Source organism: Sceloporus occidentalis, unplaced genomic scaffold (assembly GCF_023333645.1).
Source record: "Sceloporus occidentalis isolate IW3139 unplaced genomic scaffold, rSceOcc1.0.p SCAF_66, whole genome shotgun sequence".
Taxonomy (NCBI): Eukaryota; Metazoa; Chordata; class Lepidosauria; order Squamata; family Phrynosomatidae; genus Sceloporus; species Sceloporus occidentalis.
This window is the reverse complement of record NW_028317046.1, coordinates 3,446,619-3,463,550: the sequence shown is the minus strand read 5'-3', so window position 1 is coordinate 3,463,550 and position 16,932 is coordinate 3,446,619. Positions and strand designations below refer to the sequence as shown.

General features: G+C 46.9%; 1 protein-coding gene across 1 annotated transcript; it reads right to left on the bottom strand.

Moving 5' to 3' along the window:
- Positions 1-7: 7 nt before the first annotated feature.
- LOC149286901 (H(+)/Cl(-) exchange transporter 6-like) lies at positions 8-13,645 on the bottom strand. Its single transcript, XM_089493696.1, has 23 exons — positions 13,574-13,645; positions 11,203-11,265; positions 10,214-10,279; positions 9,900-9,965; positions 8,698-8,764; positions 7,822-7,928; positions 7,295-7,421; positions 6,626-6,693; positions 6,331-6,389; positions 6,112-6,244; positions 5,660-5,773; positions 4,836-5,002; positions 4,594-4,720; positions 4,351-4,489; positions 4,105-4,258; positions 3,868-4,027; positions 3,674-3,780; positions 2,092-2,278; positions 1,654-1,811; positions 1,352-1,508; positions 808-915; positions 517-642; positions 8-88 (listed from the first exon to the last, which is right to left on the bottom strand). The coding sequence occupies exons 1-23, from the start codon at positions 13,643-13,645 to the stop codon at positions 8-10; spliced, it is 2,613 nt and encodes an 870-aa protein (XP_089349822.1).
- Between the last annotated feature and the right edge of the window lie 3,287 nt (positions 13,646-16,932).

The window sequence follows — 16,932 nt, the reverse complement described above, 5'->3', positions numbered from 1 at the left end:
GGTCAGATCAGGAGGTCATGTAGTGCTGTCTCAAGCGTGCTTGCAGGAACTCATGGGTTAAGTTGTGCCGCGTGATTATACCAACAATCTAACAACACAAAAGCAACCATGTTATAAACACAACACAGCAAGGGGCGTAATAAATGTTCCCAAGATCTTTGCTGCCCCCTTGTGGATACAGATTAATACTGCAAGACACAGCGCTTTAAACTTTGGCATCTCACGCTCCAGGCTTAATGCTATTGTTAATTAGTTATAATTTAATTAGTTAAATTTACATATAAACAGAAAATATATTCTCAACATCATTATGTAAAATAAGATACTAAGACACAACCTAAAAAAAAAAAATAAAAAAAAAATAAAATAATGATCACACCACAATAAAATATTTTAAAAAAAAAAGTTTTTTCTCCCTTTTTTTCTAGAAATTAATTACATTTGTAAGGAATGATGGTGTTCCGCACTGAGATTTGTATTATTTGCTTGGAATAAAAAATGTAAATAATCACTCACCTCACCCACTGCATTCACTACAGGTAAATGTCTCAGTCCCATGGTTCTGAAGAGGTTAAACACTTGTGACGCGTTTGTGTTGGGGGAGACGGTGAAGGGACAGGGGTTCATGTATGGGGCGACATCCTGGAACAAAGTAAGAGAAGCGTACGATGGGTACTTTTACAGAGAAAGCACAACAGATATATAACTGGATATGGGTGTTTTTTTCTCATAAAAATAAATAAATAATAATTTAAAAAAATAATATATATATATATGTATGTTAAATAATGTAATTTTTTTTCTTACCACGATCATTCGCGGGTTTAGGAGGGTGAGGTTGACATCATGAATATCGGGGTAACGAGGATAATCCTCCACCATCTCGGCATGGGAGAGACGCGGCTGGCTCGCACTCTACAAACAGGTAAAAATGAACGTTCCGGCCAACGTGAAGCATAAAACCCCCCCCTGATATTAAGAAAAAAGCCCAAAAAGAGCGGCTTGGAACGCATCAACTCCTACCATGATCGATTAGAAAATAGGAAGGTTAGGCTGGATCTGGTTTTTATTACTCTGCTAATAATAATAGTGTTATTATATTAATTAAAAAAATATTAACACGCTATAGCTATTTATCAGCAACACACAGAAGTTCAAGTTTTTCGGGGAGATTGAGGTTGAAATGGAAAAGTAAAAGTAAACGTCTAGAGAGCTGTGGTGTGATCAAGAAAAGCTCCAATGAGGGTCAGGGTGAGATCAGACATAAATCACAAAAACTAAATATATAAAAAAATATATATATATACGCTTCACATACACATTTCCAGTTTTGGCAAACTAAGCGACTTACGGACTGGTTCTCGGAGTAACAGACTCCTCGGACGAGAAGAGTGACCAGCTGGGAACGGAGGACAAGGCCGTGGAAGGTCAGCGGTCGGAAGCGCTCTTCCATGGTCCACTCTTCGCTCGGGGACTGGTCGGGGTAAAGGTTAGGGTAAGGGGTGTACCTGGACAGCGAAACCAATAGAGCGTTACCCTGAGGGTCCAGACACGGGATCTCGATAGACGGACAGGTACCGGACACGGAAGAGACATCCCCGTGACACCCGATACGGAAGGTGGGTCGGGGCTGAGGGTTCTAGCGAGGTTTACCTCCGTTCCAGCATCTGCTGCAGCATGTCCTCCTTCTCCAGCGGCTCCTCGGAGGTTACGTTCTCATCGCACACGTTGCGCAGCTCACTCGATGGATACGACTTCATAGACTGACTCCGCTTTCTCTGCTCGCCCGCGCGAGTCAAGATGCTGGATTTCTACGGAAAAATACAAAGTATCAGTCGCTACGTCAGTAATCCAAACGCGATTTCTCATAAAATAACAATGAAAAGTGCGCTGGACTTCATGTTATACTAATGGACAAAATGTGCTTTTCTTTGAAAAAGTGACCCCAAACTTTTGAACGCTAGTGCACGCCTCCCAGTCCTCCCCATTGAAAGGTTCCTGGCACTGGAAATCCAGTTTTGATCTCAATTCAAAGACGGCCCTGACTTTTGACATCATTAAATCTGTAATAAGAGAAAATAAACGTCCTGCCTTAAACTTAATGTTATTGCTGATCAGCTGGTTGCCCTTCATGAACTCCTTCTCGTTCCCGCGGTTCTCGGTGACCACGGGAAAGGCGTGATGGGCCGTGGTGCGCAGGATGCTGACCAGCGACTGGATACGGGTGTGCGGGTAGACGTACGTGAGGTTGGGCTCCATGATATCACCGGCTCTCAACCTGCAACGGTCACAAAGAAACTCTTAAGTTTTTATTCTGGCCATTTTCTCTCCAAACTCTTAATGAGACCTCTCTCCACGCAGCAGCGAGACCTCCCGTCCTCTTGTCATCGGTCTACTGCCATCTCCGCACCCGCAGGACTGTCTAACATCCACGCAAAGCACAACGCATAAACCAGACCCTCCACCACCGAAGCCGCAGGGCAGCTCGGGGGGCCCGAGACCTTCAGCAGCCCCCGGCACAAAGCATTGCATCCCCCCGGAGACCAGACTGTCTGATGGCCACCGACATACAGACGGGACGCCCGCGGGGGCCAAGACTCACAGTTTGATATTTCTGCACATACTACTCCCCAAACAGGGACATCAAACAGTACGTGGGGGCTTTTATTATTATCCTGAGCCAAGACCCCCCCAGTGCAAGTCACAAGTAATTTATAAATGAACGTGTCAGGGGTTTTGGAGGAAACTTAATTATCAAGCATTATCAAGCATTACTGAGATATATAAAATTATATTATATCACATATATATATATACCAAATAATGAGCCCATCATCTTAGAATAACCTATCCCAATACAGAGTTATTACATTTCTAATAATTCTTTTTAATGATTTAATAATTCATTTTTAGCCATTTGCGTTAACGTTGTCACGTTTTGCCACGTGCGGATTTGACTGCGCTCGCTATAATAATATCCGCGTTATACGAGTGCTTTGGGTTTCTACGCGGACTCGGTCTGCGATGGTGGGACGGCTATGGCTGTTGTGCAGAGCGAAGGACCGGAGAAAGGTCTATCGGAAGTCCGGGAACCGGAAGCAGAACACGAGCTAAATAAATAATACAAAGGACGGCAATGCTAACACGCCGTCTACCGGCTCACTGTGCGCTAGGAAAGGGGCTGGGGGGGGGGCTGAGCTGACCCTGCACAACCCTTACGAAAAATTACTGCAGTTTTTTCTGAAGTAATACTGCAGTTTTTTGGACATGAAAAAACTGCAATACTGCACTTTTACTGCAATATTACTGCACATTTACTGCACTTTTTTTTTTTTTATACTGCAAACCTACTGTTGTACTTCAAAGTACTGTAGCTTTATTGCATTTGTACTTCCGTACAAAAATAACTGCAGTACAACTGCAGTACAGTGAAGTACAAATGCAGTAAAACTGCAGTAAATGTGAAGTAATACTGCAGTATTACTTCAGAAAAACTGCAGTATTTTTTTTGTAAGGGAATGTATAATCAAAACGTTAAAGGGTTAAAGGCAGAGGACAGAGGTTACAGGATGGCCTTTTAAGAGTTAAAGGTGGAGGACAGAGGTTAGAGGATGGCCTTTTAAGGGTTAAAGGTGGACAGTCACGTCAGGGTAGGAGCAGGTGAGAGCCTTACTTGTCCATCTCCTCCTCGGTCTTCCACTCCAGGAGGGGGACGCCCTTCAGGCCCACGTGGATATCGTAAATGCCTTTGTTGAAGAAATCGCCCGTCCACTTCGCAACCTGGGGTAAAAAGCAGGAGTGGCTGCGAAACGTCCATAACACCGGCGGGGGAGGGGAAGCAGGGGGGGGCAAAAAAGGGCATCTTACCATCAGCGTGATCATGATTGGCAGGCCGTAGGAGATCTCGTTGGTCGATTCAATGAGAATGACGGTGAGGCTGATGGTCATGCGGACCACGCCGCCCAGGAAAGCCGCGGCGCCGACCAGGGCAAACGTCCCCGAGTAGATGTGAGTCAACCCCAAATAGCTAGACGGAGAAACGAGAGGTCACGGAGGTACTCGCCTCAGGGAACACGGCGGGGGAAAGCACGGCAGGCGGTCTACCTCTTCAGGATGTTGGCGACCAAACGGCCGAAGGCCGCGCCGCACAGCAACGACGGCACAAAGAGACCGCTGGGGACGGAGATGCCGTACGTCCAGCACGAGAGGAAGAAGTACATGCAGCAGAAGAAAGAGAGTGTGACGGGACTGAACGTGCCTGAAACACAAGAGGAGGAGAGGAGGCTTTCACTCCACGGACACCGGAAGATTCCGGAAAGAGCCGCCATCTTGGAACATCTGAGAACTCACCCTCCTGGTGGAAGAGCTGCAAGATGGCCGACTCCTGAGGGTTGAAGAAGAGGGTCGCCATGTCGTTATAGGTGTTGTTAGGACAGAAAAAGGTCTTGATGCTGGAATTAACGTCTTCTGAAGAGGAGACCCAAGGGACCTAAAAACGTGGAATTATCAATCAGGGTAATCAGTATATAACACGACCGGAGTATATGTGAAACGGAGTTTGACCCCAGCTGTCCGCTCCCGTGCCGCATGTACCTGCGCAGACGAGGTGCCGTTGTTCCAGTGTGTCGGGGGAGACAGACTTCTGCACTCTCCCAAAACCACGGAGGCTACAAACACAACCACGGTGGTGACCAGCGAGACCAGGAGGCTCTCGAAAACCCTGGAAGATAAGAAGGGGTGGTGAGCGGTGGTCGGCCCGAGGAACACAAGGACCCCCTGGATGGGTTAACCTGGCAGGCGGCACATGTATAAACTACACACGCCAAAGCAGGTACCTGACAAGCTTGGGTTTGGGGTGCACGTTCTTCATCCGGTACTTGGCCAGCCTTTTGTTCAGACAGTTGAACGTGGCACCGAGGAGGCCTCCGATCACACCCATAACGATGAAGAACGCCAGGTCCACCGCCGTCCACAGGTGACATTTCTTATCTGAATCGGAGCACTAAAAATACGAAGGAAATCTGTTAATATGGGCCATTGGAACCCAGGAGTGATGGGAGTGATAAAGGGCCATTGGAACCCAGGAGTGATGGGAGTGTTAAAGGGCCATTGGAACCCAGGAGTGATGGGAGTGATAAAGGGCCATTGGAACCCAGGAGTGATGGGAGTGATAAAGGGCCATTGGAACCCAGGAGTAATGGGAGAGATAAAGGGCCATTGGAACCCAGGAGTGATGGGAGTGATAAAGGGCCATTGGAACACAGGAGTGATGGGAGTGATAAAGGGCCATTGGAACTAAGGAGCGATGGGAGTGATAAAGGGCCGTTGGAACACAGGAGTGATGGGAGTGATAAAGGGCCGTTGGAACACAGGAGTGATGGGAGTGATAAAGGGCCATTGGAACACAGGAGTGATGGGAGTGATAAAGGGCCTCTGTACGCCTATGAAGAGATTCCATTAGAAATCAGCCGTTTCCAGCTACAATAGTCATTTACAACATTAATTAATTTTTAATGGACAAAATGTGCTTTTCAAAAACAGGGACATTTCTAAGTGACCCCAAACTTTTGGGCAGTAGCGTGTCTGTCTGTGTGATTATATATACATATAAGTGAAGGGGATCAGATCATTATGAAAAGCGACTGTTGCACAAACTCACCTTAAATTCACCAAAATTGAGAAGTCCGGGCACTTGGAACGAGCCCCAGCTTGAAAACAGAATCCCAGAACGAAAGAAATTGAGGGTGAAAGTGGCCGACATGGAGCAGAAGAGCTAAGAACGAGAAAGCGGTTAATTCTACGGAATTACGGGCGGATAAGATTACCAAAATCTGCAATAACGCAGAAAATTGGGTTTATCTACATTAAGACATACTTTCCCTTTTTGGGGGATGCGGGGTATTTAATAGAAAATATAACATGAACCGCAGAGCTGACGATTGGATTCGCTGGGATTTTGATTGGCCGGGGGCTTTGGCCCTCCGTGGCCATTGGTCCCACCGATTAAGGACATTTAGAATTTAAACTAAACATTTTGAGACCCTCTAACCAGAACCGTAAACCCCCGCCCAGGACCATAATCCCCCCATCGGGCGAGGATCTTCCGCTCACCACTTTCCAGGTGAGCGCCTGATTCCAGAAAGAGGATCCTTCTTCTAGGCTGAAGAGCGTCCCGCCTATAGGGGCCCCGAAAGCGGCTGCCACCCCAGCGGCGGCTCCGGCAGACACAAAGTCCCTCTTGTCCCTAAAACAGGGGGGGTGGGGTCAGACCCACACGGTAAAACAAAATGCAAAATTACTCGTAGAGAGTCATTCATTAATAATTCTCACCGGTCGCTCCGGAAATACGGAAAATCCAAATTAATCTTCTGGAAAGAGATGCTCTGAAACTAAAAAAAAAAAAAAGGGTTAAATTAAAAGATTTCCAGAGTCCACATTACAACTCAACGCAAAGACTCAAACCCTAACCACTCACTGGTGTCGTCTTAGATTCAGGAGCCGTATGTCTATCCCATGCATGTTTAATACCCTCACTGGATTGCCCTCTACCACTTCTGCTGGGAGGCTGCTCAACTTATCTACCACCTTCTCGGAAAGCAAAAAGTAAAGCCACTTTCATACGAACCTGCGGTAATCCAGCGCCGACTACGGCCCCGCTGTGAATCATAGGACCCTCTTTGCCAACAAATAATCCTAAAACAAAGAGAGATTTACTATAAATGATTGCTTCCCGCGCACCTTATCTCCGGGAAGAGGTTTCTGAATTACTGGGTCCAATTTAATGCTCGGACTGCATCCGCTGTTCTGGCTGCCAGATCGGGGGGTGGCCTGGGAGTCGGAACAATAATTGGTGGTCTTTTTCGCGTGTAGGGGGTTAATTCTGAACTACAGTTTACAGAGGAAGGGTAAAACTATTTAAATGTCTACCCGGGGCCCACCAATGCCTTAAAGCGGAATTACCGGGAGCGTTTCTACTTTAAGAAAGAGTTTGCAAACAACTGCAGGCATTCGAATACAGAAGGTAGGGAACAGCGAGGGGCTATAGGTTTCTGTTCTGGAAAGCAGTAAAGGGTTAAATCCCGAGACCGTGCTGGGCATCAACGCAGTCTGACTATACGCAAAACCGATTTTATTCCCTCTAGATTGTCAGCTCTTGAGAGCCGGGACGTCTTTACCCAACGTATCGGTTCGCCTTCCAGTTCTAGTTTTGTCCGAACTTTTAAATGTAGGGACTGGAAGAAGCGCTGCGGGAATCGTTGGCGCTATACAGATAAAAGATAATAATACTTTTTACCTCCGGACACGCTGAACAGGACCCCCAGGGCTTTACACACCAGCGTCCGCAGCCGCACCACCCCGGGGACTTTCACCCCGTTCAGGTAGCATTTGATTTCGGGGATCCCGGAGCCGGCTGCCACGGGCTGCATGAAAAAAAATTAAAGGCAGCATGAAAGGGTTAAAAATACACCAAATTCTAAATGAGAAATATAGGAATTGTTTAAAGTTTTAAAGTCTAGAAATTACAATACGTTCTCAAAATGCGAATCTGATTCCCCTTCCCTGATTGGCTGCTCATGTTGCATCCTTTTAATCCTAGTTATACGATTGGTGGAGAGATTGTGAGAGGAGGGGGGGTTTGTTTTGTGTCCCCAATTTCCCTAAAATAATCAAATCAACTACAGACAGTCTGAAACGAGTATCCATTTTTTTTTTAACCCCGCGTAGATTTACGTGCACGTGTTTTATGCTCCTGCGGGAAAGTTCTGACCGCCCCCCCCCCCCCCCCCCGATCGGTTTCCCCCATTTCACCGAGAGGCTCACCTGGATCAGGACAAACAGCGTCGCGATGAAGGCGAAGGTCAGGTTGAAGCCCAGGAGCTCCAGGAGCGAGAGCGCCAGGCATCCTCGGTCAGTGCACTCCTCGATGGCTAGAAAGCAGCGGTCAAGGAAACGGTTCCGACAGCACGCCGGGGGAGAACAGCCTGCCGACGAGAACCCCCCCACATACACAGTCTAGAACTCCTGGCAAACAGTCCCGACGACCACCCTCTGACCCCGTGTCTGCTTATTGACCCCCTTATTGATTAAGGTTTGAATGGGGCCGATCTGCCGGCGGGTTCTCAGTTACTCAGGCCTTATATCTCAGCATCCGGAGGTAAAACGGTCCTCTAATATTTAAACCTGCGCATGTGAATATTTACCTTCGCCAGGGGCTGTCATTTAATAACCCGCAAGGGCAACCCCCCCCCCCCAGATCCTAGATTTTGTAAATTCCAGCCACATAATATTTAAACAGAAAAATCCATTCTACCCTGGAGTTCCTCTCGCCGTACGGATACGTCCCGGGGCTTCAGATGGTGAATTATACTAGAAATACTAAAATGACCCACGAGGTGACTGCTGAATTCGCACGAAAGACTGGAAGTGTTTTAATCACCCAGTAAAATATATTTACCATGGAAGGGGAAGAAGTTCACTGCATTGCATGAATCTCTGCGATTAATTGGATTTACAGCAAACTACAACAGATCAGATTAAAAAGGAACTTTTTTTTTTTTTTAATAGACCTTAAATAAATAGAAGTTGCAGAAAAAAAAAAAAAAAATTTGCAATTTAAACGATGACTTTGCCGGGAAGCGCCCCAAGGCTAGCAACGCACGGGAAGACGCGCATGATCCTCGCGGTGTAAAAGGATACAGCCTTCAACCAACCTGTACTTGAACCGGGAGAAAAGACGCACAAAGTAATCGACGAAGAGCCCGACCTGCGAGGAGCGACGAGAGGTTAGTGAGAAAAATGCAAATTCTTCCAGAAACGGTCAAAACCGTTCTTATCGCGTCAGTTATGTCGATCGTTTGGGGAGAGAAGCTAAAGGAAAGCAAATCGTACCGAACAAAAACAGAAACGCCGGGGGTCGGGGAAAGTTTATATTGCTGTATACAGTGTCCGGGGGGGGGGTTATATTGCTGTATACAGTGCTGGGGGGGTTATATTGCTGTATACAGTGCTTGGGGGGGTTATATTGCTGTATACAGTGCTTGGGGGGGTTATATTGCTGTATACAGTGCTGGGGGTTATATTACTGTATACAGCGCTGGGGGGGTTATATTACCGTATACAGCGCTGGGGGTTATATTACTGTATACAGTGCTGGGGGGGTTATATTACCGTATACAGCGCTGGGGGTTATATTACTGCATACAGTGCTGGGGGGTTATATTACTGTATACAGCGCTGGGGGTTATATTACCGTATACAGCGCTGGGGGTTATATTACCGTATACAGCGCTGGGGGTTATATTACTGCATACAGTGCTGGGGGGTTATATTACTGTATACAGCGCTGGGGGTTATATTACTGTATACAGTGCTGGGGGGTTATATTGCTGTATACAGTGCTGGGGGGGTTATATTACCGTATACAGCGCTGGGGGGGTTATATTGCTGTATACAGTGCTGGGGGGGGGTTACATTGCTGTATACAGTGCTGGGGGGGGTTACATTGCTGTATACAGTGCTGGGGGGGTTATATTGCTGTATACAGTGCTTGGGGGGGTTATATTACTGTATACAGTGCTGGGGGGTTATATTACTGTATACAGTGCTGGGGGTTATATTACTGTATACAGTGCTGGGGGGGTTATATTGCTGTATACAGTGCCGGGGGGTTATATTGCTGTATACAGTGCCGGGGGGGTTATATTACGTCAGGGGGCTCCATCTTCATACAGTGAAAATGTAACATTGGCCGGGGGATTAGCGGGGCGCCCCCCGACCGTCTCATTATTTGATGTCTCGGCAGGATGTGGAAGGATTCAGAGACGTCAGAAGATGAAAGGCGCAGAACGCAGGTTTATTGTTTACGCTTCAAGGAATAATTAAAATTTTAAAGGCCTTACCAGCCCCGTGCAAACGCCAATAACAAAGACCATGATCCATCGCACAGCCTCGTGCCTGCGGGCTTTCTGCTCAGACAAAAACAAGGCCGATGAGGTCATACACGGCTACATGCAACCCTATGATCACATCATTAAATAAGCCACGCCCACAGCGATTTCACTTCAAATTAGGAATACAAAAAGAGGACAAAAACAGCAGGCGGGATAAACTAAAAATTCCAGATTTAAAATAAATATATATATAAACTTTTCACCCAAACACCGAGCTTGGCGGCTTTTATTTCCGGGAATATCTGCGTTTTGAACGCGTTTACCTTGCGAGTGATGCCCTCCAGAACCTCGAGATACGGATCGTTGAGGCATCTGTCATAATCCAGACTCTGCAGAGGAGAAACGCAGACGGCTTCCTGAATCCATGCAACGAAATAACCGACGGCACAGCAGCGAAGGCTCTGACAGAACCCGTTTTTGGGGTTTTTTCCAGTATTTTTATTACATTTACAGACTTCTGATTACCATGAACCGCGGTACAGAGAAGCCCGCCGTCGGCTGCCATCTTGTCTCTACATAGACCTCACAGCAGGCAGTTAGAAGACTTTATTATCCAGAAACCTGTCTACACCCAGTCCTTCCAACGTATATCTTAAAAGAAATCCCATCACGCCGAGGCTGGCCACGGGGCACGCCGGCGAAATGCCTGGTGGGCCGGTGGCCGATAAGGTTGGCCAACTTACCGATACCACCGCCCCCGGTGGGAGTTCGGGTCACGCAGCGTGCAGCCATCATATGGATTCGTACGGCTGCACACCGCGCCGATAAAAAAACACCATTTAGTGACCAAGGACCTTAAAGGGCCGGGACTGCTTAATCATCCCAGTCCGCTACTTTATCCTATCGCCGAAAAGCATTAACCCCCCCCCCAAAAAAATATATATTTTTAAATTATTTAACGGAACATTCAAAATATCAGATATTAGCGGTTCCCACGTCAACCGGTTAATTGCTGAATATAGTACAAAATTTACAAAGAAAATTGTGCGTATATTATAGATTTTAAATATATATATTTATATTATTTTTATATATTATATTATTTGGGGCAATTACCAAGGTTGTCTTATTCTCTGTTAAATACATTAAATTCACAATACGCTCCCAATTCCATTTAGGGAAGAGAATTAGGTACGAAGCGGCTTTATGATCCGTTACTGGTTTTGGGGCATAAGACGCGTTCTGCGTTATGAACGTGATGATGATGATGATGATGATGATGATGACGATAACGTTTAATCAATCAACTGACCTCGTAGTCTTTGCGAGGAAGGATCTCTTCTTCTTCTTCTTCGTGGGTCTCTCCAAGGATCGTCTGCAAAGGAATATAAGTTGCAGAAACACTGTGATCACCGCCATCGATATCAGATGACATCATTCCCATTACCTCATCCGCGTCGCTGCAGAGAGCCCGTTACATTAAACTTAACCTCAATCAACTGCATGCAGAAACTTTGTAACAGCCTACTGTGACATCATCACACCAAATATACATCATAATTGTATAAAATATTATTTTAAATTAATCTACGCTGACAGCTCGTGTCATAGGGTGCCGCATGATGATGCCATATGATGATGCTATACGCGGTCACCCTAAACCACACCTTTTTTTCCCCTACTCTCTCTAAAACCCCAGAGTAGTATGAAATATTTAATGGATGCAGCATTAGAGAAAAAAATATAGTTTATATGATAATATGATATATTAAAATAGTTGTTATGATTTTATGTAATACATATTATATTACATCATTTAAATAATTATTGTTGAATATAATATTATGATACATTAAATAATTATGATTTTATATGATATGATACATTGAAATAATTATTGTTGTTATGATTTTATATAATAAAATAATAATAAGATATATTATTTATATAATTATTGTTGTTATGATATTATTTATATAATAAATTTATTTAATGATTTCTTAAACGCTTATTTTTGGTCACTATGGAGATGTTCCGTCCATACCGGGGACTTCTATCTTAATAAACCTGATAACGGTTCTAATTAATACAATTTTTCCTTAACAGAGTCTCCATCGCTACAACCCCAGAAGATGCCCAGGTATAAATCCTCTCCCAGAGGTAAGTCCACGAGGGCCGGGCCCCCTTCTCTTACTTTCCCTGTACTTCTTATGTGTCTTACTATGATATTTAATCTTAATACCTCATAAATTAACAAATTAACGTACAAATTAACAGATCACGGGGAACGAGTCACTAAGTAACTACCCCGTCCGGTACGGAGGGCAAAGCTGATCCCCAAACACCCAGCTTCCTTAAAGCGACGGGACTGAGAAAAAGTAACTTTACTATTTCACGAACTCCTATAAACTTCTGCTTCTATTCACGGCGTCAGACGAGCCACAAGAGATCTCACTGTCCCTACGTGGATCTAAACCGGGACCCTCCACGTAGTTCTGGGTGACCCTTCCTTAATCAGTCTTTGGTCTCGTTTTAGGCATACGGCTCCTGAATTTATCCCATGCATGTTTAATCCCCTCACTGTATTACCCCCTACCGCTTCTGCTGGGAGGCTGTTCCACTTATCTGCCACCCTCTCCATAAAGTAAAACTTCCTTCCATTCCATCTCAGTCTCTGACCCTCTAGTGTTAGATTCCGGTCTCTTGTTGTAATTTTTCTCCTCCTTTGAAATAAAATTCCCTCCCGCACTTTGTTAAATCCCTTTACATGTTTAAATGTCTCTCTCCCCCAAGCCGGACGTAGAGAGATCCTTTACTCTTTCCCACTGAAATCTTGTTAGACAGATGAGGACTCCTTAGCGTGTCGTGTTTTGCTGGGAAGCGTGTTGGCGTGTAACGATTACTCCGCAGAGTCAAACATGATTAGGGCTGGGATGACTAAACGCAGCCAGAGACCAAGGAAGCCAACTCAGAGCATCCTCGAGCCTCTGTATGAGCATTCGGGGAGTCGTGCCGTTGGCTGCTCCTCTAATGTAACGTTCCCAAGGGCCAGGTTTAATTCAACAAGATGTTCCGCAGCAGCTGCTGTCTCGGTTCTGTGGTGGCCGTTATCGATGACCTCACGTTTAAACACGAAGTCAAAAAGCCGGCATCATTTCTAAAATCTCTACAGGAAGGGAGTTCATATAAAGGGCTGTCTTTGTAAAGTCGCCCTCCAAGGGCCAAACAGCTCCTGGGGCCAAAAAGGCAACTCATCTGCTGCTTATTGGGCAACCTGGTGTGAAAATATTAACAATTTGACACCCAAAGGGATTTTTTTTTTTCTTTACTAATTCATCTCTCAGGGATACTGAATCCCAAATAGGTGATCTGCGGGAGGTATCACAATCTGATCTAAAGAGCTTACAATTTAACAGAGCAGATAGCAGGAGGGGCTGCTGTTGCATCTAGTGAGTCTATTTATCTATTTATGCAGAGGGGGGAAGGGGATATTGGATGGGGTCTCTAGGGGTGCGATGGGGTCTTCAGGGGTGCGATGGGGTCGGATGGGTGGCTGCAGGGTGAGGGTGACAAAGGATGATGCTGGGGTGGGACCTGCAGGCACAAAACAAGTTCCTGGGAGAAAGAGGGGGCGATCTGGGGCCGGGGACCCTGCAGCCTGAAAAGGGCCTGGATGTTCTCACCAGCTCCTCTGGGGTGCGGCTCTCCCTGTCCCCGCAGCAGCAACAGCATGCCGTACCCCCGCAGCTCGCCATCTTTCTTTATCCCAGACAGCGAGCCAACCGGTCACATGACAGAGCAGCCGCAGCACCGACTCTGATACTCGGCCCCCCTGTCACAGATCACGTGACAGCGCCAGTCCGTACGGACAGCGCCAGCCACCATGAGACGGACATGTTGCTGTACGGAAAACAGGATCACGTGACGGTAGCTTGTCCCCTCCCTCCCTGGTCTCTCGATTCTTCTGGCCTGCGTGACGTCACGGCAGGGGTTTCTCGCGCATACACTGTGTGATTCGGGAGCGAGCTTGGGGATAACGTGGTGAGGAGACACAGGAGAAGGCGGTGAGTGAATGAGCCGTGGACACACACGGGTGTGCGGATACTCTAGTGGGGCATGGACGGGGGGAGGCGCAGCCGGGGTGTATATAACGACGTATAATGAGGGGCTTCCTCTGAATGGAGGGGCTGCCTAACCCTATGAGTGCCAGAGAATAGCTGCAAATCATTGCAATGGTTATCCCGTCTGGCAGTCAAGGGGTTAATGCAAGCTGCAGACCTTGGAATGAAGAGGTTAAATCTGTTGCATAAAAGGGGCCCCTGCATGCCAATTACATAACAGCATCTGTGCATATGGGGCGGCTGCGAGTACATTGTATTAATCGCTGCAATATAACCTGATCTCATACTGCAGACCCCAAAGGGCAAAGTAATCAGGAGACCCCCTGCCGCTAGCCAGAGTCTGTGATCTGCTGGGGTGTCCGGGCTGAAATGCCCCGGCTGCTGCGGAAGCTCTTGGACGCTGCCTGTGGGCCTCCCTAATCCGATACGACTCGATCGTTATTTAATTCTTTAACTTGGCTGCGTGGAGAGCTCTTCACAGCTTCTGGTTCCCAAAGGGTTAAACAATTAAAGGCACCTCTCTGCCTAACCGAGATCAGGGAACGGGTGCAGGGGTCCAGCCGACGTGCGCGGGGTGGTCCCAGAGAACTTTATGGGATGCTTTAGACTTTTGGGTTATTGCTTTCGTTTAGTATCCGGATCCGCTCCTCTAGAATATTATTATTATTATTATTATTATTACATTATTGTTACGTTTTATTTGTAAAGCGCCAACAGATACAGTAGCGCTGCGGTATCTTACCTTAAAAATAAAATAATAAAAATAAAATAATTACCCCTTTCGGGGTGTACCTGCAGCGGTATCCGGATCGCATGCGCAGGTATCAGACGGGCTTAGAAGGGAATTGGGTCAGCGTTGCAACGCGTGTGAAGGTGATCCCGGTCATCGCTCACGCAGGGTCACAGCAGGCTGATGTTTGGGGTGACCTGGCAAGGGTTGTGATTGAGGGGCATCCCAGCCCAGCTAGAGATTCTTTGACCTTGGTGCATACAGGACACCCCGGGGCATTTACCGCAAGTTGCCCCGATGTCATTATCGCCCCACTTTGTGTCATATTTGGGATCCCGGATAAGTTGCTGTCGTTTATTATTATTTATTTTTTACATGGGATCCGCAGCAATGCTTTTTTAAACAAACCATTACAATCCAGGTATTTTAGGGTGGAAACCATTGGCTGGCTGCCCCCTGTTGCCATATCACGCCGTTGCAGGCTTGCTGAAATGATCTGAATGCTGGAGTAGTAATACTACACCCGCCTGTGGGTGCCAAAGCCAGAAATAGCGTGACTTTTTCCCCAGGTCAGGGAGGACAGTTTGTATCTGGCTACCTGTGCGCAGTGGAAGGGATCACGTTCTCGCGGGCTGATGGGAGATTCGGGTGATTTATAAACTATTTTATCATTAAAGAGCCTTTTCCATGAATATTTCTCATTAATGCCGCATTTGGGCCCCTGTGGCCCCTGTCACATGCCTTTGGGGCTCCCTTTCCAACTCTCCCTCCTGTGTCTTCTGGCGTGGGTTGGGTGGTCCGTGGTGGTCCGTGGTGCTTCCTCCAGGTCCCAATGAGGATTATTTCTAAAGAGTGCAGTTACCATAGCAACCAATGAATTGTTCCACTTTATATATAACATGCAGTGACTCTGCCCCGAGATATAATAGCATGAAGCTGATGGGAATCCCGCTATTAAGGATGGACGCGCATGTTTAAGGGGACTGTATCAGCAGCTGCAGCGCCAGAGCAGCCGTGGTCCAATATTTCGTGCTACTGATTGGCTGCTTGAACCAGCCAATCAGTGGCAAGAAAGAGGTCCCATTGGAATGATTGCGAGTGCTCTCCAAGCATGGCCGGTACTTTGCGGAGTGTTTGCCGAGCCGGTGTCGGAGCGAGATGTGTTCGGCCGAATGCATCTCATGCGTGGCAAATGGTTAGGGGGAGAGAAAAGGGGGCAAATGCAGAATCCCCCCGCATGCATTTACAAGCTGGACACCGCAGGAATTTAAAGGGGCTTTTTAGCGATTATGCGCATTCAAGAGCATATAACGGCTGGAACGCCCCTTTAATTTGGGGGTAATGGGTTAGTATCTTAGATGGGTGTCTCGCCCTGGATATCGGACGTTCTTCCAGTACTGGGGGGTGAGAGCTTCCCCTCAATCCCCTCCATCTTTTACCCAGAAGCCCCTCTCCAGAGCTGCAGGTTACTCGAGGTTACCCGACCCGGGGTTCCCCCTCCAGCCCCTCGGGGGGGGGGGTAACCTTATTACCGTTACAGTGAATGCGAGGGAGCGTGGCGAGTAAGACCAGGAACCCAAAAATAGCTCCGTATCGTCTGCTCCTAACGGGACGCGGATTGGATCGCCCCGTTCCAGAACTCCAGACCTTTTCTTGGTCCTGCATTAAATTCAGCCGCATTGCTTCTTAAACAGTAACTTTAACTTTACGGGCAGCAATGTATTTCATCGTAATCTCTCTTTAATAACAATTAAAATACCCCGTAACCCACGCGTTTCACAGAGGCCATGCTGGAAGTGAAGCGTGGGGGGGGGGCACGCGGTCTATTGAGACCCCTTTCAAATCTATCCAAGTAATGTTCATAAAGGAAACTTTCTCTGACCCCGTGACTTCCGTGGCTTTCCGACGCGTCGTCGGCAGGTAATTGGTTCTTATCACCTGTCCTCAGATTACTCTTTGAGGGCAAAATATGGCGTGTTTTTTTTTTTTTTTTCTTTCACGTGAAAATCAGGCCAGATTCCTAATCTATATTTCTATACATCTGTGAACCCAACGACCCCGGGAGAGAGTGATGAGTCAGGGGGTAAAGTTTAACGCAGCTACCGGCTCTCTCGGCTCTCTCTACGTTCCGGGGAACAGATAATCTAAGAACGCGAAGCGCGTAAGGCTGTCAGTCTTTCCTTAATTTGCC

What these genes read in the sequence shown, in the direction of transcription:
- LOC149286901 (XM_089493696.1), bottom strand. Translation starts at nt 13,645, where the DNA reads ATGGCGAGCTGCGGGGGTACGGCATGCTGTTGCTGCTGCGGGGACAGG. An exon ending in TTGGCGTTTGCACGGGGCTG is followed by an intron (nt 8,765 to 9,899) that starts GTAAGGCCTTTA and finishes CGCTCCTCGCAG; the next exon opens with GTCGGGCTCTTCGTCGATTA. An exon ending in GTACAGGTTGGTTGAAGGCT is followed by an intron (nt 7,929 to 8,697) that starts GTATCCTTTTAC and finishes GCTGCTTTCTAG; the next exon opens with CCATCGAGGAGTGCACTGAC.